Source organism: Amblyomma mixtum, chromosome 5, assembly GCF_055824585.1.
Source record: "Amblyomma mixtum isolate Tamu chromosome 5, ASM5582458v1, whole genome shotgun sequence".
NCBI lineage: Eukaryota > Metazoa > Arthropoda > Arachnida > Ixodida > Ixodidae > Amblyomma > Amblyomma mixtum.
The window spans coordinates 81,722,394-81,741,847 of NC_143016.1; the positions used below are offsets into that span (position 1 = coordinate 81,722,394).

General features: G+C 43.4%; 1 protein-coding gene across 1 annotated transcript in view; it reads left to right on the top strand.

The window, feature by feature from the left end:
• The window catches only part of mei-41 (ATR serine/threonine kinase meiotic 41), a 76,798-nt gene that overhangs the window by 35,507 nt on the left and 21,837 nt on the right, over positions 1 to 19,454 (top strand). Inside the window, exons 27-45 of the mRNA XM_089545281.1 lie at positions 186 to 284; positions 2,003 to 2,117; positions 3,277 to 3,345; positions 3,497 to 3,585; positions 4,028 to 4,160; positions 5,722 to 5,858; positions 6,002 to 6,116; positions 7,792 to 7,929; positions 8,204 to 8,372; positions 9,027 to 9,196; positions 10,839 to 10,944; positions 12,181 to 12,331; positions 13,574 to 13,667; positions 13,756 to 13,839; positions 15,050 to 15,165; positions 17,004 to 17,139; positions 17,890 to 18,032; positions 18,974 to 19,073; positions 19,166 to 19,288. Coding sequence (XP_089401407.1) covers positions 186 to 284; positions 2,003 to 2,117; positions 3,277 to 3,345; positions 3,497 to 3,585; positions 4,028 to 4,160; positions 5,722 to 5,858; positions 6,002 to 6,116; positions 7,792 to 7,929; positions 8,204 to 8,372; positions 9,027 to 9,196; positions 10,839 to 10,944; positions 12,181 to 12,331; positions 13,574 to 13,667; positions 13,756 to 13,839; positions 15,050 to 15,165; positions 17,004 to 17,139; positions 17,890 to 18,032; positions 18,974 to 19,073; positions 19,166 to 19,288 — 2,287 coding nt within the window. The remainder of the gene's footprint in view (positions 1 to 185; positions 285 to 2,002; positions 2,118 to 3,276; positions 3,346 to 3,496; positions 3,586 to 4,027; positions 4,161 to 5,721; positions 5,859 to 6,001; positions 6,117 to 7,791; positions 7,930 to 8,203; positions 8,373 to 9,026; positions 9,197 to 10,838; positions 10,945 to 12,180; positions 12,332 to 13,573; positions 13,668 to 13,755; positions 13,840 to 15,049; positions 15,166 to 17,003; positions 17,140 to 17,889; positions 18,033 to 18,973; positions 19,074 to 19,165; positions 19,289 to 19,454) is intronic.

Consider the following 19,454-nt stretch of genomic DNA (forward strand, 5'->3'; position numbering starts at 1 on the left):
TTGCAGGCAGCAAATTTCAGGTCTTACTTATGCTTAGATGGCATAAATGTGTAAGAATTTCCTGGTCTTGTTTCATTGGGTTTCCCACTCACAATATTTTTAAGCACTGCATGTTAACTGTGAGATGAGTGCAGTGACCTGTGTGCTCTTTGTGCGTACTCATACTCTCACTTCCCTATTTTCAGAGAGCACCATATCAGCTTTTTTCATGACCTTCACTTCATCTCTGAGCTTCCAGAACTGGAGCATGTCCAACACACCGTGGCAACTCCTGAGAACAAAGGGTGATTATTATTTCTTGAAGTAGTTTTACTGATTAAATTTGCCTCCTATAATTAATTTCATTACATCTACTTAAACAGACTAACTTATTTTATTCGGTAGCTTTAGCCCATTCAGCTCTACACTGTATGAGCACGAATTGTAGGCGTATTACATAGCAACTGTGCACAGGGATAGAGTAACAATAATCATCATCAGCCTAACTACATCCACTGAAAAAGCCTCTCCCGTTGATCTTCAAATAACCAGGACCTATGCCCGTTGTGGCCACAGCATTCCCGTAAGCTTCCTTATGTCATCTATCTGCCTGACTCTCTGCCGCTTCTTGCTATGCTTACCTTCTCTTGGAATCCACTCCGTTTCCCTAAGGGATCATTGATTATGTGTTCTCCATATTACATGCGTTACCCAGGTCTATCTCCTGTTCTTGGTTTTTTTTCAATTGAGATATCGTTGACTCGTGTTTGCTCCCTAGGCCATTCTGCTCCCTCTCTTAGTACTACCATTGTCATTTTCCGTTCCATAGCTTGTATAGCTCAGTACATATGCCGTATAGACTCGTGTAAGGGCTGAACTTTTTTTTTTTTTTAAATTTGGTTGTGAATTTTTAAGGTGTGGCCCATGCACGAATTAAAAAAAAACGTATAACCTATATTTTTTTCTCAGTTATCTTGTTTTAAACAGGGGGTGTGGCCCATACATGACAACGCTTGGCTACGTGTCATTCTAGTTGCGCTGTATAAGGACCCATGTTGACATGCACAAAGATTATTAAAAATTTTTTCTTCATATTTACAACTGGCATAATTGAAACTTTATGTTTTTCATCATTTCCATCATCATCATCATCAACCTAACTGGGTCTGCTGCAGGACAAAGGCTTCTCCTGTATCTTTCATTTAACCCTGTCCTGTGCCAGCTGTGGACACCTTGATCCCATTGCCCTGTGCATTATACCCACCTTATCATTATTGTAAGTGGGTGTTAATTGAGCTTGAGCGAAAATTGATTTTTTGGTTTTAAACAAATTTGAAGCAAATGATAATTTTATTTAAATAACTTCGAAGTGAGTCGACCTACACAGAGAGCCAACCATTTAGCGCGCGGTTATCGTGCACCTCATGTAGGTGTCTTGTACCTGCCTTAATTCATGGAGCTCTACATATAACAAAAAAGAAATGGTCAGTTCATACACAAATCGTTTCCGCTAGTGAAGATTCGAACTGCATTCCATATTTCGACCGCTAGCGCTGGTGGTTGCTTTCTCAGACAAGCAGTAAGTCGTGCGAGCAAACTTCTGAGTATTTCAGTTACCTGCGGCACATGTGTTCAGACGCTACAGGGCTGTTAGAAGCTCAGTTTGCTGCTTAGTCAGCTGGACCACATGCAAATAGAATGCATGGCAGTTATGCACTTTATCTTCTTTTTTATCGCCATTAGCCTTCAGCTGCTGGTTTTAGTTGTGATTGCGTCGTTGCGCGTCTGTTTCTTTTAGCTATGCTCTGTGATGCCTTCCATCAGGAAGGACACTAAACTGAAGCCACATGAACCAAGCATTTCAGAAACATTATTTGCTTTAGACAAATACTTTCAGATTCTGAATACCAGTCATTCAGTTCGTATCGAATAATTTGCTGGTATTCGACCGAATATTCAAAATTATTGAATATTCTCACAAGCCTATGATTAAAGATGGTATGTCGTCCTGCGTTGTCCACAGAGAAAAAAACCTGAGTACCATTTTAGGCCGCTGCTTGAATGGCATTGCACATGAGAACCTGGATGTTCGGGTGTTGGCCTTGGGAAAACTGAAGAAGGTGCTTTCTGCTAATCAGGTACTTTGGCTCTGTATTTCTGAGCTTCTGGCTGTTTTTATTTGGGTCTTCTATGAGTTTTGTCTTCTGGGCTGTAATTTATTTTTTGTGTTGGAATTGAAGGAGGTTACATTTATGGGAAAGTTCTCGAATATTCTCATTCCCATGAGCAAATCACATGAAAGAATGAAGGCAGCTATTGGCTGCAACAGTGGCACATGGCATGATGAACCCGTTAAAACTAGTAGCAATCTGGTGTCACAAGATATCGACTACAAGGTTGATAAGGCTTAAAAGTGCACTGAAGAGGAATCTGAACTTGTCTTTTTGCCGCGGGAACTCGATCTACACGTTCCTAGCATTCTTAGAAACTTCGATTTACTGCCCTGTGTGGCCGATTTCCCTAATTAAATCGAATTAACGTCCGGCTCGCGCCTTTTTTTTTTTTTAATTCTGCCTCGTACGGTGGGCAGAGTCAACCAACGCGGGGAGCGCCTTTCACCCAGTCCCGTGGCGACTTGCCGCTCTGCCATCGGCGGAGTAATATGTAGTAGTCCGTAGTAGCAAATAGTCCGCGCGTATTTTTATTTCTTCGGGCTTATTTTGCGGCTGTATTATCTGCGAATGAAACTATTTATTCATGGAAACTTAAAAAACAAAATCAAGTGAAAGCAAAGCCTCCACGGGACTGGGTGAAAGACGCTCCACGTGTTGGTCGACTCCGCCCACCGTACGAGGCAGAATTAAAAAAAAAAGGCGGGAGCCGGACGTTAATTCGATTTAATTGGGGAAATCGGCCGCACAGGGCAATAAGTCGCAGTTTCTAAGACTGCTCGGAACGTGTAGATTGAGTTCCCGCGGCAAAAAGACAAGTTCAGAATCCTCTTCAGTGCACCTTTAACGGCTGTCCCCCTTTTTCTATGGTGGTGTACAGTGGCTTACAGACTGAGGGGAGGGAGGTGTGCATCACCACTTATTGGGACTGTGTCAAAAATTGATGTGCTCCTACGAAAGAAGAGACCCCAAACTTTCATTTGAATGTGACATCTTTCACTTCCATCACTTGACAAAAAAGTAACGGCCAGGAGGAAAACTCAGTGAACAGCCCTCACGTGCACACGTGCATGTGTATGTGCATGTGTGCATGAGCGCACATTTCTAACATCTTGTCTTTCAACAGAATGAGTTGGCAGAACATTTGCTCACTCGGGAGTCGCTGGATCCGCTGGTGTCGAGGCTGATTGTGCAGGTGAGTGAGAAGAATTATTTTGCCTGCTTCCTGCTATTATTTTGCAATGTGCAAAATAAAAATAAAAAGTACCTTCACTGTGCACCGACACTTCAAGACAGAAAATGAGCTCAATACCATTATGATGCCTTTTCCCATCTGTCAAATGCAGCTTCTTAATGGATGCCGGGAAGCTGATTCCAAAGTTCACATTCTCCTGGCTGAATGCTTTGGAGAACTTGGAGCCATTGATCCTGGCAGGTGAGTGTTGACGCATTATACGGGCACTAGCATGCAGTAATCTGCAACAAAAAAAAACTGCTTTCTGCATAACAGCTTACAGCAGGCATTTTACATGTCCTGCATCTGAATATGATGCGCCACTGTGATGATATGCTTGTGGTCCAGTCCCCTCTCTTCTTACGACAATACAGATTATAGCCCAGCTTTTAGTGAAATAGGTGAGAACAAGATCTTATGACAATACAGATTATAGCCCAGCTTTTAGTGAAATAGGTGAGAACACGTTTCCAGGGGATACACTGTCAGGTCAGCGCTCTCAAACATATGCATACCTATATGTTTAACATATACCAAGCGTCGACATATGCAGTTTATCGGGGAGCAGGCAGTGTGGACTTTGCCAAAAATGTTGCAGGAAGTTCACAGGCTCAGTTAATAATCAAACTTGTGTGGTTTTCAGGTTGGAACTAAAGCTCTTGACAACAGAAAAAGCAGTTGCCGTCCACACGGGTGTCGATGACAAAAGCTTTGCAGTTGATCTGCTGCAGCGACTGTGTCACTCCTATCTTGCAGCTGAAGACAGCAGAGTCCAGGTGTGTATGGTGATGGGTTGGGGCTTGGTTGTGTTGCCGGTTTGGAAATCTGAGAGGGAACATTTCTGCGCAAAGCCAAAAAACAAAAGGCTGGATATGTATTCACTCATTTCATGCATTCACTTCACTCATTTTACTGATCTTTAGATGTTTATTTTATCACTGTAATAGGCACGTGTATTAAAAATCAGTCACTGCATGACCACTTGTAGTGTTTTCTCATTTATCGAAGTTTTTTAGGTTCCAGGAATCCCACAGCTATATTTTAGGAATGGTTATGACCCCTTGATTAGGGATCCATATTGGACTGTTTGCTGTCCTTTAAAAGTGCCTTTCCTGGGTGAGCTCTGAAGCCACCCTTCTAACCCACACTTCTAAATGGGAAACACCACCCTGCTGCATGAGGTTCGTATGTCATAAATATGTTCAAATTAAATAGCAGGTTTACCATGTTTTCTGGTGTATAAGACGCACCCTCCATATATGCAGGCTGTCATTGAAAAATTTGGTATATGAGACGCACTCGTCTATAAGACGCACCCCAATTTACTCAGATAGGCTAGTGAAGCTTAATTAAACACGCTTGCATGACCATCGTGAAATTCACCGTCCCTGGGAGAAATTCGTAAGCAATGCTAAGTGATCGAAAAAGGCAACACTCACGCCATACCTGCCCACGTTTTAAAAAAAAGAAAGAAAAACGAAACTCTCCCTTATATCCATAACAACATTTTATTTCTAAAAGTTCGCCCATTTCTAAGGCAATGCGTCTGAAAAATTCTCTTCACACTACGTACACAGAGCAAACAAAGTTGCAAAGGGTGGCTAAAAAAGAACGCCGGCTTTTCTTGGCTTGAAAATGGCGAGAAGCGAGATTGTCGCCATCTTTTGGCATTTCACATTACTTCTGCTTGCGACCTCCGAAATGGTCGTGTGTTTGTGATCCTGGAAGTCGTCATCTGCGCCATTTCATGATTAAGTTCACCTAAACAAAGTTGCGCACGGCGGTTCCCGTACTGAAGTGTTAACCGTGTTACAACCATGTCATTGGTAGAGATATTTTTTGGGTGAAAAAAGCTTGAACGTGAACCTGGGTAATTTCTGAACTCACAAAAAAAAAAAGAAAAATTCGCATATGAGATGCACCCTTGTATAGGACGCACCAGCAAGATTTTTGAACGCCGCCGCGGTGGCTCAGTGGCTATGGTGCTCGGCTGCTGACCCGAAAGACGCGTGTTCGATCCCGGCCGCGGCGGCTGGAATTTCTTTGGAGGAGAAATTCTAGAGGCCCGTGTACTGTGCGATGTCAGTGCACATTAAAGAACCCCAGGTGGTCGAAATTTCCGGAGCCCTTCACTACGGCGTCTCTCATAGCCTCAGTCGCTTTGGGACGTTAAACCCCATAAACCAAACCAAACCAAGATTTTTGAAAAAAAGCCGCGTCTTATACACCGGAAAATACGGTAATTGGAATTTTGGGAAGAGAAGAAAAAAATAGTGGACAGGAACAGAAATAACTGAGAACAGCTTGTGACGTAAATCAACGAATGCACACTTTCAGGACTGTTCATCCTACGCCATCCAAGAGGTTTTGAAGATCTACAAGTGCAGTGAGACGAGATCTACTCTTGGACGGAATCTGTGGAAGAGTTTTTCCCCTGAAGTGCAGGAGATCTTCACCCCCATGCTCAGTTCTAGGTTTGGATCTTTGTTTTATTTCTTCTGGCTGCCTTATAGAAAGTGGTAGTAGTATTCTTTGCTAAGAGCACCTAAACAATGCTGTTGTAATGTCATTGCAAAAAGACTAAACATCTGACATGTAACATGTACTTTCATTTCAGATACATCATGTCAAACAGTGGCTCAGCGGAATACCCACACCCCCTGTTTGGCACCAGTTATGCTCAAAACTTTCGTGACTGGCTGGCAAACTGGACACTCGATCTTCTAGACAAGGTTTAATAGCTCTTTCCCTTTCCTTTGAGCATGATTTTTCTTTTTTTTTATGGATGACGGAAGTAGCTCTCACTGCTTTTGTGGTAACACGTCCTTCTGATCACTGTTGATTTTTGGTTTACCACTTAGTGTGGCGGTTTATTGCCCTCTGTGCTCTCAGTTGTGCATTACCACTATTCCTGTAATCTATCAGTATACTTACAGGATGAATTAGCATGAAAAGAAGTGTAGACCAAAAATGGAGCACACATAATTCTGGGCTGCAGCCAGCAGTATTGTAGGTAGACATACTGAGATTCCCTTTCACTGTATATGTTATATCCAACAATACAACGCTTTCGCACCAGCCACATATACACCTGTTGACCCATTGGGGACCCATTAAGTAGAAATGCCATCTATTGAAAGAGAATGCAAGAATGCACTGCAAGTTAAGTTGGAACAAATTTTTACACTGTGTCATATATGCAAATAATGTGATATTTAGCTGTACCTTGCATGTGGTGGCAATGTGTCTATTTTTTGTGTACCACGAAAGTACCGTATTTTCCGGTGTATAAGACGCACCCGCCATATATGCAGGCTGTCATTGAAAAAGTTGGTATATAAGACGCACCCGTGTATAAGACGCACCCCAATTTAACTGGTTAGGCTAGTGAGAATGAAACACGCTTGCGCGACCATCGCGAAATTCACTGTACCTGTGACAAATTCTTAAGCAACGCTAAGCGATCGAAAATGGCGACACTCACGTTATACCCGCCCACGTTTTAGAAAAAAGAAAAAATGAAAGTGCTCTGCATTATGTCCATAACAACATTTTATTTCTACTTAAAACCTATGAAGTCTTCATCTTCGTATAAGCTATCAAAAAGTTCGCCCATTTCTGGCGGCAACGAGGCTGAAACATTCTCTTCGTACTACGTACATGGAGCAAAGTTGCAAATGGTGGCTAAAAAAGAACACCCGCTTGTCTTGACTTGTCTTGACAGTGGCGAGAAGCGCGATTGTCTTGATCTTTTGGCATTTCACATTACTTTTGCTTGGGGCCTCCGAAACGGTTGCGTGTTTGTGATCCGGGAAGTTGTCATCCCAGCTGTTTCATGATAAAGTTCACCTAAGAAAAGCTGCGCACGGCGGTCCCCGCATTGAAGTATTCACCGCGTTACAACCGCGTTATTGGTAGTGATATTTTTTCGATGAAAAAAGCTTGAACATGAACCTAAGTAACTTCTGAACTCGCAAAAAAAAGCGCGAAAAATTAGCGTATAAGACGCACCCTTGTACAGGACGCACCAGCAAGATTTCTGAAAAAAAAGCCGCGTCTTATACACCGGAAGATACGGTACTATTCAATGAGCTACTAGTGTTAAGTGAGACCCGCCACCAAATGCCACCTGAATGAATTTTGGACCAAGCTGAAATGCTCGAGCCACACTCAACTCTGTCCCTCTGTAGCGATCGATCTGAGATGTGTTTTCATTCCTGTCTTTTGTATATTGTATCCTCAAACTAAATAAACCAATGTATCCGCTCTGCTAAGATCTTGGAAACAAGTGTGCGGTATCATACATTTTAAGAAATCTATTTAAAAGAGACATTTAATTTCTTGTAGCTCTCAGGCAGGAGTGTTAAACGCAGTGTGTAACGGTTGAATATAACCCTTGTTGCACAGGTGAAAGGAGAAAAGGCTCTGCAGGTGTTTAAGGCCTGCTCACTGGTGTTCAAGAATGATTCCAACTTGGCCTTATTCCTCTTGCCACGAGTGCTTGTGTGTGTCCTTGCTGACACAGACGATGCAGGCAGGGAACAGGTGTGTACTGTTTTTTTTTCTTCCCAAGAAATTTTTGCCTGTGTTACTCCCTGTGTTTTTGGTGAAACATGATCTTTACCGCGCAGTTGATCATGTTCATTGACTGAAGAGAAGTCGTTTGAGCTTAATAATAAAATATCAGTATTAAGAGGCTATAAGAGACTTATAGTGAGCCACAGTTGTAGTGAGAGATGGCTCATATGCCATTTCGTGCCTAGTTACTGCTTTTGCCTATAGGGTAGGCCACACTTTCTTCCATTCTGCGTGGGCACAGGTAATGACTGAAGTGCTGGCAGTCCTCCAACACTGTGAACAGGCGGATGGAGCCTCTGGTCTCTTGCATCTCTGCTCCCAAACCATCTTCTCCATACTCGACTACCTAGCTGTCCGTGCCAAGATGTACCGCTCCACTTCAGCAGCGGGGACGTCGTCATCGTCATCACGTAAGTTGTACAATCTTTCTTGGTGTGCTCGTCTACTTGTCTCTCAAAGTGAGCTTGCATGGAGTTCCTCGTAGTGAGACTCATTCTGTCCATCACTTTTGGCACTCTTCCTGCTGTTGAGTACCAATTTCTCTCACAAAAAGTCAATGCATGTCGCCCCTGCAAAACGTGCGCCAAAATTTGGCTTGTACTGCCAGCTCTAAGAGGCTTAGAGGATGTGCTAAAAGCATGCAGAAGTCTATACTGTTACTATATCAGGCTTGAATCATCTACATTCTGTTACATTTTTGAATTTGCCTTCTTAAATTTTACAGTGAGTTGTTTTTGCTACTATTTATATTTTTTGCTCACCACTTCGTGCAGCAGGTGAAATATTTGCTTTAAGGGAAGCATAGGTCAGCATGTATTCCTAGGTGGGATATCCATAGCTGTGTGCTGTGTACTGTAGTGCACGTTAACACCAGGTGGTCGAAACTATTCTGTAGCCGTCCACTATGCTTTCCTTGTAGCCTGTATGCAGCTTCGAGATGTTAAATCCTCTTTTTTTTCTTTTAGAAGTGTTTTTGTCATCAGCAACGTAAACAACTAGAAAGTATTAAGTGACTTCAGGGCTGTGGTAAAACTTTATACTGTACTGCAAACGTCCTGTTGCAGAGGGAGCAGTGCTGAGTCCCGAGGAGGCAGCTTTTGTGGCCCGTATCCCCCAGGACCTTCTGGCCAGGGTGTCGTTCAACTGTCAGGCCTACACACGTGCTCTCTTCCACCTTGAGGCATACCTGCACAGCTGTCCAGAACGCATACAGGAGAACCTGCAGTTCTTACAGGCAAGAGCTCTGTGGCCTGTTCTACTTTGCCCCACACTTGCTGCTTTTTGCCAAAGAAAAATGTTGCATTTTCGTTCCATAGCATGTGGTCTGTCTGTTTGTGGGGCACACCCCTTGATGTTTACAGTTACAGTTGGCCGGAAGCATAGTTTGCAAGCATAAGACAGTTCATCATTTCTTATGCTGTAGGGTTCACAGAAGTGGACTCTTCAGTTTAGATTGTACTTAAATAAATTCAGTATTGCTCTGTTTTTGAGTTGCTATCACTTCTATGAAGTGTATGGCGTGTGTGTATCCTGCAATACCTTCTGTTTTGTCTCACCCCAGTGGTGTTTATTTGTACTTGACAGAGTTGGCTTGAGCTTATTTGTTTGACTGGGTGTTGGGCTCATGTAATTGCTAATGAGTGGTCTAAGTCACGTTGCAGGGCAGGTTGAATTAATCCACATGCAGAGGAAGGGTGCCTTCCCAGACTCTGTCAGCAAATTGCTCTTATTCCCCTTGACTTCCTGGGAATTGGATTCCCAGAAGGCGAATTTTGTCTTCAGAGCTCCGCCGCAGGCCCGTAGCAATGGCGGCTATCAGCCTGGCATATCAGCCAGCTAGCTGAGCTATTTAGAATGATGATTGCCATGTTGCTGATCTCTTTTTTGTTTGCTTGTTTTTCAAACCTCCTCACATGCGAGATCACATGCGAAGAACCTCCAATGCTACTGCGTCGCATACTGAAGGAAGCTGCAGATACCTTTACCATTATGAAGCAGTCCCGCTTACAATACTTCCGATAGTGTGCATGAATTAAAGCATTTGATGCGGCTCAAGAAATAGTAGTTGTCTCGCATTTTTTGTCTCAAATGCAGATGGCCATTACCCAGGTTTTCACCAAACGTATTTTACTTTCATGCGAACAGTTTCTGGTAGTTTGGGGGCCATTTGATGATTTGACATTCGGATATTTCTGCCATCTTTTCCGCTTCCTTGAAGTCCGAATTAACAAGGTTTTACTGTGTTGAGTTACTTGTGTAAAAGCACTGTCATTGAATATGGGCGACCTTGCTTAGCTTGATGCTGACTTGACCCACGCCTGTCATGTTCGCGCAAGCAACATCATGGTCATTTATTTCGCTAAGTAAGAAGCTGCCATAAAACATCAAGGATATTGCTTAGAACTTAGCATTTTTGTGATCTTGATGAAAATCTCTTGTTGATTCTAAAACTGAAATTCAGTTTTAGCTAGTCGGAATTAATTAAATATCTTGAACACTTATGACTGCCACAGATTTCGCTTTGTTGGTCCAGATATGACTGCAGTTTTTATAATCATCCTTTCTTAAGCATGAAGGAATGCTCTTGCAGAAGTCACTACGGTAATATTTTTTGCCTTGGACTTCGCAGTATTTATTGTAATGTGATTGTTTGTATTCATGAAAGAAGTCAGGCCCTCAAGCCAGTAACAGTGAAAATTCTGATATCTGATGACACTTGAGCGAGTGATAGCTTGTGAACTGAATTTTATATTGCCTAGCAGTAGATTGATACCTAATTTCTGTTTCGGCTTTTCTCTTATCCTTTATTGCTGTTTTGTGATCGTTCCTTCAGCATTGTTTCTCCTTGACCGTGTGATTCACTCTGGACATTGCAGAAAGTGTATGTGGCACTGGACGAGCCAGATGGAGTCGCTGGAGTGGCTGCGGTCCGAAACAGTCAGCCGTCATTGGAAGACCAAATCATTGAGCACCAAGCAATGGGCGAGTTTGTTTTTCACCTCTCAGGACTTATTTCTGGTGTGCGTGTTTGCACCGTTCAGTCTAACCCACTGCAATGGCTTAGTGGCTACAGCCCTCAGCTTCTGATCACGAGTTCATGAAATTGAATCCCAGCCATGACAGCTGCATTTTGATAGAGGCAGAATGCAGAAATGCCCACTCTTCTATGGTGTCAGTGCGCACTAAATGGCCCTTAAGCGGTCGACTCTAATCCAAAGCCCTCCACTATGGCCACACTCTCATTCCTGCTGCTTTCATGTCCTCCTTGATCTCTTCTCTCATTGCAAGGTTCAGGTGCTCACTGCGAGTGAGACAGCTGCTATAACCACCCTATCCACCGCATGGCATTTTAGTTCGAATACCGTATTTACTCGATTCTAAGCACCACCTTTTTTTCACGATTGCGATGCCCAAAGTGAGAGGGGGTGCTTAGATTTGAAAAATCTAAACTGACCCCCCCCCCCCCCTTGGGCCCCTCTTTTCGCGGCAAAATCTCAATGAAACGGGCGCGAGAAAAAACATTTTATTTAGGAAACATTCAAAAGAAAAATAGCTGCAGATAGTTCTGTGCCGCCATCTGTCTTGTAGAGTCGGAACGCAGCAACACAAAAAGCGCCATGGACACCGCTGTCCTCGCTTCGGCGAGCGCGGCCTCGCCCGCTTATCTGTTTTTTCAGCAGCGTCCGCTCCGGCGGACGCATTTGTTGCTGCGACGCGCGTCTTATCTTTTCTCTTTATTTTTCCTCTGATCTTTTAACTCTCCTCTATCTTCACTTGGCAGTGGTGGTGGCTTGGCTCGAGCCAGTAGGCAGGCCCGTGCAATTTCCTTTTCATCCTTCTCTCAGTCACAACAACAACGCGCAGGCCGCGCCTCCTCGGGACTCCGACTGCACAGGCTCGACGAAAAAGAGAGCAAGTGCACTTGGCGGCCTCGGCAACACTCTCTTCCGTGCAAAAAAGGGGGTGCTTAGATTCGCATGCAAAGTTTTTTTTCAGAAATTTTTTTCCGAAAATAGGGGGGGTGCTTAGATTCGGGGGGTGCTTAGAATCGCGAAATACGGTAATTAGCTTGGGATTGTGACCTTTGCCTGGTGGTCTGAAAAGCAATTTTGTTGTTTTAATCTGTTGTCACAGTTACACTAGTTCAGGCTTCAACGCCTGTGGTTTTTATTCATTGGCCTACAGTGGCTTGATAAGCGATTCTATGTCATTGCGCAGGGAAGCTCCAGGATGCCCTCGCGTGCTATGAGCGGGCACTGAGGCTGCCGACGTCTCAGGTTTCCCACCACCAGGGGCTGCTGAGCTGCTTGCTTGGCCTGGACCAACCCAGCACTGCACTCACGCACGCTTCGGGCCTGCTGGCTGAGAGGTGCGCGTTTCCAGCTGGTAGCATGCACCTAGATTTGCATCTCAGAGCAGTAAAGATGTGGAAAGACATTCAGCAGCTTCTCCCAGCAAGTATTGGTCGTAATTAAAGGAGCACCAAAGTGAATCTAAACTGTGGCTGTATTTTGTGTAATAAGTTGTGTGAGGCACTGTTTGGCCTTTCTGTCATGCTGCGGAACTTTTATTTGTTTGCAAAGCAGGGCAGAGATAATACTTGCAAACTTATTGGCACTCATATAAACTACTGCACATGACATAGTGCCAACATTTCAAGCTAACGTGATCAAACTGACACGAATTACATGTCAGTTTGGTCAGTTAGCTCGAAGTGTTGACCTAACCAGCACTACATGACGATGTTGAACCAAGTAGATGGCTCCTGTCACAATGACTACTACAATCTAAAGTAAAACTCTTGTTTGGGCTAGTTGGTTCGTAGTGAAAGTAATATTAAGACAGAAAAGACACACAAAGGTGCTGGGGCCTGTCGCTTGTGTGTCTTTTCTGTCCCCTCTGGTCACTCTGTCTTGATAGTACTTCCACAATCTAAAACTTACCTTTTAGACTTTCATGATGGCCTCATGAATTATCTCATCAGTGATTTTGAGAGTGCAGTAGTTACAAGCAACCTTACTAAAGGCACCTTTCTTGGTTTAGCAATATATGTCTCAATAAAAGCAGGTGAAACTCGGCAAACACAGTTCTCTAGAAACATCGAACTTATTTCTGGAAGAAAGTAAAAAATTTGCCAAATTGTCTTTAGTGGCCCTTAGTGCAGATCTCTTTAAATAGTGTGCACCATTCTTGGGGTTTGGAGTTGTCCTGCAGATGACGCAGTAACTCAGCTCATGATGGTGATAATTCATTAATGCATGCAGTTTCATTTCTGTTCAATGAGGCAATATTGATTCCGGCTGCGCAGTGTCACCTCGAGCCACATAACAGCTTGGGACGTTTTGTACAAACAAGCTAAGAAGCAGTGTGCAGTGTGTAGAGCATGAATTGGTGTACAGACTTCATACTAATGAAGTAAAGAGCAGTATGCCTATATTGTGCTCAGATATAAGTACTCTTTGATTGTAGGCTACTCACCCCCTGAGAAGGGTCTGTGATGACTAAAACAAACAAACAAAAGAAGTACTGTAGGCCTTGCGTATTGTCCTCAATTGACCCTTACTGCTGCTTGCATTTTTTTGTGGTTTTTTTCTTGCTTTTGCGTCATAAGGAGTGACTGGCTGCCAGGTGTTATCGAGTACCAAGTGGAGGCTGCCTGGCGGCTTAGCAGCTGGGACTCTCTGCAGAAATTTCTGCACACTCAGGTCGGCCCATCTTTTTACTGCGTGACCAGTATTGCGGCACCACTGCCTCGACCACTTTTCTCAATGCATTCCTGCTGTCTTTCCACAGGACTCAATCCTGCAAGACTCGGGGAACAGCTGGAGCTCCTGGGGAGTGGCCACGGGACGACTTCTCTTAGCTGCTCACAGCCTAGTCAGTACACGCTCGTGTCTTTTCTTTTTAATTTATTTATTTTGAAACAGAGCACATAATGTGGCAAAGGAAGACCCATGTCGTCATCCCCCACATTTGCTGCAACAGAAAAAAGGGTCACATTGTGGACTTCAATTCATTTTTCTGTTTCTATGGAGCCATGTTTAGTGGCCATTACTAATTGGCATGTTGCTTATCTCATTACCTTTAGATGTGTTTAGTAGCATTTTTGGTTAAATAGTTGTGCAATTTATATTTATTTTGTTTTCCTCTTCAAAGTTTTTTTCAAATACTAAGGTATGGTTAATTCAGTTCAGTCTGTTACAGACGAACTGCAGACACTCTGTTACAGACAAACTGCAGGGCATTAGTTCTTGCTTTGTTTCTAAGAAAATGATATGTGGGATGGATTTTATGTTCTGGAGTAAACATACTACTCTGTTCTTTGGTCATTTCTCTTTTGGTTTTGTGTTACCTATCTTCAGTTCATGCCAGCTAAAGCAGTTATTCGGAATTTGGCTTTCATTGGCGATGGCCATTTTCTGTGTTGTTTTGCTCGTTTCACCTGCAAATGCATGGCCTTTCCTTCGACAGTGTAATTTTTTGGTGAAATGGGAAGTTTAGTACATCGTATAGTCATAACTAGGCAAGCAGATGATAAGGTTTATTTGGGTGTGGATCCATGTGAGAAAGTATGTTTATGATACTTTCTTCTAGAGACCTGTGTGCTGTGCGATGTCAGTGCACATTAAAGAACCCCAGGTGGTCGAAATTTCCGGAGCCCTCCACTACGGCGTCCCTCATAGCCTGAGTCACCTTGGCATGTTAAACCCTAGTAAACCAAACTTTCTTCTAGGCTGCTATTTCGTGGAAAAAGCCCCAATGGGTAGGATTTATTTGGTGTTACAAGGAGCTGTTCATGTTACAGCAGGAGGGTTCAGTTGCTATGAAAATTAATGACAAAATTAATTAATCATAGCACTGTCTCTTTTGACTCTGCTTTGTTTCTGCTTAATGACTTTTGTTTGGGCAGCTGTCCTCTGCGTGCTTTGATGTAGAAGGTCCCTTGCTGTTGTGCAATTAAATTTTCTTTCCATTAACTTCTCTTTCGGTTTTCTTTTAGCTAGTTTCTTTTTACATCATTTAGCTTCCCTCAGCACTTGGTTTTCTTTCTTTCTTTTTCTTTTTTTTCTTTTTTTTGCAAAACTAGGATGAAAATGCGTTCTCTGAAAGCCTTGCCCAAGCTCGTAGCCACCAGACGAGCCCCCTTGCAGCTGCTGCAATGGAGCAAGAGGCCTACCAGAGGGGCTATCGTTACGTTTCCAGGTGTGTGGGTATCACTGTGCTAAATTTTTTAGCTGGGAAGTTTAGACCCAGAACTTCACAAGTTAGCATCTTTTAGCATTATTTTGTGACATTTTGTTGGGTTATTAATTACAATATGTTTTGACATCCACTGCTCCCTGGGAAAAACAATAATTGGCATTTGTTTCTAAGCTAAGCTATGCAGAGATTTTCTTGTGTTAATAATAATAAAATTATTTGACATCCACTGCCCCCTGGGAAGAACATGAATTGGCATTTGTTTCTAAGCTGAGCTATGCAGAGGCGAAGGACAAAGGGAGTAAGACAAAATGAAGCTGACTCTCAACTGAAGATTTATTTGAAAATACCCGTGGTGTAAACATTCACTGACCAAATTTTCAGACTGATCTGGGCCTGAGAAGTGTTCCGAATAATTGAATAGCCTGAAAAATTTGTGAACTAAAATTCACTTTATTGATATAAAACTGGCTTGAAAAATTTGCTAATATTGGCTTGGATTTGAGTTGGAGTTATGCTTCCGTGATGTCCGGATTGCGGCACACCTCACCTTATCGATACTGCTTGCACAGCCGACAGGTCATGTCGCAAACAATGCCATAAATGGACGAGCAATTCGACGCTGCTGCTCTGCTATGCACCCCTACTGCTGCTATTCTGCAGATACGTACTCCATGTGATTTCAGCAGATGCGCGCGCGTGAGGCAAGGACAGGTCTTGTTTACCAAGCAAAAATGGTTGGATGGAGTAAGAGAGAGAACATACGAGAAGCACCAGGCTCCAACAACGTCCCCCCCCCCCCCCCCCCCCCCCCCCCCCCCCCCCCCCCCCCCCCCCCGCCCTTCCTACTTCCTTGCTTCCTATACTACAGGTGGCAGTAGTGTCTAAGCTCCCGTTGTCGCATTAGCAGCGCGATTGCGCGCTTATCTTCATGGGCTGTGTTTCTTGCCCTGCTGTCACTACATGGGACCCATAGTGCACAAGGCCTCAGAAGGAAGAGTGTTCTATGCCGTTGCCTTCAGCGGCAACAATGAAGCACAGAAATCGCCACGCATGTCCAAGCCAATCCATAAAGGCTCATTCTTCATTGGTGAAGAGTTGACTGGAAATGCGGTGCTCACCACAACTTATTTCAACCGTAAAAAAATGAACTTTCGGGCTGTACAAATTTTGAAATATGGGTCGCGAAATGTCCACTTTCCTGCGAGGCATGTGATTATTCCCCAAACAAAACGAACACAATCCGAGTAATTGGAGTTCAGAAAGTAAGTCTGGTCAGCTACTGCGCGTATCGCAGCAAGGGAGCACTTGGCCTAAAGGTGCAAGATCTTTTTATTTTTGCTCTTAATACAAGCAACCCTAGCTCCAGATATGTATATATTTCTTGTTTTTCACATCAGTGTGCAGTTGAGAGTCTACGCTTGTCTTGTCTTACTCCCTTCATCCTTTGTCTTTGTGTGGTTCACCTCAAAAATGTTGTACCAGTTACCTCAACTTTCTGTTCTTGATCACAGTTGCTACGTAAATGTGGGTGATCTTAAAACTTATGATATTGATTCAAGGAGAAAGAGAAGACTTTAGTGGTGGTCAGACCAAGACCTTAGAGGTGCTTTTCCACTAAGTGGACAACAGCGTAGTGGTCAATGGGATCCACCAAGGCCAGCCACGCTTACCAGTTCTTAGAAAGGAGGGGGCTACCATGTCTGTGTTATTTATGGGGATATTGAAGTGGCTGTAACTCTTATAGTTTTGAGTTTTGCAATTTAAGTTAACATGTAAAAGTACTGCGAGCCACAGTGTTGGATTGTGGTACGCATCATTTAGCGTACTGTGTCTTGCAGGTTGCACATTTTGACCGAGGTGGAGAAGGGTTTCCGCCTGTTAGTCGACATGGAGTCCGACTGTAGCCGCGATGAAAAGCAGGCTATGCTTACTTCGCTGCTTGACGTATGGAAAGCTCGTGAAGGCCTTGTTCAGGTGAGTGGAATGTGCTTGACTTGTGTTATAACTAGGAGTGTGCGAATATTCGAAATTACAAATATGAATCAAATGCGTTTGATATTCGGTTCATATTTCATTTCGAGAAATTGGTATTATATTTCATTTCGAGAAATTGGTATTTGAGAATTTCTAAATATTCAAAACACCCTAAGTGCAGCCATAGGGTTACAAAGAGAAGCTACCACAGAGTTTCTGTGGAAGCTGTCTAGCTTTCATTCTTAGCCATATGGCTGTGCTTCGGTGGATGCCAATGAGTAACTACTTCCTCATTACAGTTCTTGATCGCATTCACATTTAATACCATCTATGTTTTAAACTTCGAAATGCTGTCAAGTAATATCCAAGCACATCCAGTCTGGAAGTGTAGCTTTTCCATTCATTACATCTACATTAGCTCTTTGCATCACTGGTAGTCAGTCTTGCAGTCTGGTGGCTACCTGAATTGCTTACATCTATTTCTCTGTGCAGCTGTTAAAGCTGTGCTTTCTTTAGTTCGCATCACAAGAGGCATTTGTAGTTCTCCACAAGAACATAGGAACACATTGTGTCCTCTGACCACAGTAACTAATTTTGAGCCGTAGGCCTCCGAAACAAGCACACACCTTGCAGGCGAAGTGAAGCCTCAGTTAATGAGGTCACAATGTCATTCTTGCAGTGACTGGAGTACTGAACTTGTATTTAGTTTTGCACCTTGTGAGCAAGAGACGTGTCAACCATGTCACGCAGTGTTCTCCACTTCTGCTGAAGCCGCTGTGGAATGTGCGACGGGCACTGCTGAGCATTGCCAGGAAGAAGCACCATGACCTGGAGGACGTCCTCCAAACAGAGCTGGCCAAGTGTTGGCTGCAGAGTGCCAAGCTGGCAAGGCAGTGAGCACCTTTTAGGTCCACGTCTTTGTGCCAGCCATGATTTAACTTAAAGCTGTGCTTCAAGTTTGAGAATGTTATTTTTTCCTGTGAAGACAGGGTCAAATAATGGCAACCAGATGTTGCTCTGTGTATTGGTATTGCAATATGGCTCTACAGCACCCAGTTCCAAGGAACGTGACAAATATTTTAAGTGATCAAAAGCTTAATTTGCCTAATTTCTTACTTTGAAGTCCAAATAATACAAACTGATCTCGCATGTTGCACTGGGGTAGAATTAATCGAAGTCAAATGTGATTTCTTTAGAATGCACAATGCCAAATGTTATGGCCATTCTGGTAAAGACATCAAGACTATTAACATTGTGTTCAGGCTCTTTTGGATTGATTCATTTGGCACACCTCGCATTAGTATTGATTCCTGCATTTCTTGACTGCTTTCAGCATGCATAATCTTTTCTTATACCTTTCAACACCTCAGTTTATTTCATGTTGCAGTGATTGGCTTAGTTTGTGGATCTAATGATTCAAACAGTTTCCATTTCGAATAGTGTAAGAAGTAACTAGAACTATCTCATGAGTGTACTTAGATAGGCCTAAAGCATAAACATTTCATAATTAAAGACATCTATTAAATTCCTGAACATGCGATTTACTTCCTTACTTCTGCAATTGCATATAAAGCTGTGAAGTTTGATGACTTGCGATACACTCTGGGCACAAATTGTAACAGTTTTCTTGCAAATGGCATGCGCATGCCTCTGTCTGGCTTTGTGATTTCTCTGATTTTTTTTTCGTGGACCCTGGAAACGTCTGTGCAGATCCTAGTGGGGTTGCAAATGTTTGCATCAGAACCATTGGATATGGTTGCGTAGACAGAAAACTGTGTTCAAACCACAGAGTTTTGCCACAGGCATGGGATCTCTCCCTTCTTGCTTGCACCAGGAATGGGCACCTGCAGCAGGCCTACAGCTGTCTCTTGGAGACTGAGGGGTGTGATTTGCCCGACATCTTCCTTGAGAAAGCCAAGTGGCTGTGGGCAAAGGTAAACTGAAGTTGATCGTAGGTTTTTGCAGTTTATTACTTGCAGATAACAAACCAGTGATACTGAAGAACTGAAAAATGCTGCTCTCACAGGGTGAAAGGGAACGAGCCCTTGCGGAACTCCACCGTGGCATTGAGCGCCATTTTCCTAGCTGCAGTTCGGACAGCGGCAGTGATTCTTCGTCCACCCCTGAAGAACGCTTCGCATGTGCAAAGGTTGGCTTCTTGCTGGCTGCTTTTAAGAATAACACATTAACTGTGGTAAAATTTATGCTGTTCACGCTGTTTTACCCAGTATGACTAAAGAAATACTATGTGCAGACTGTTTTGGCCACTGTGCACGCAGATGTTTTGCTAGCACAAGGCTGAGCAGGGCTTGTGG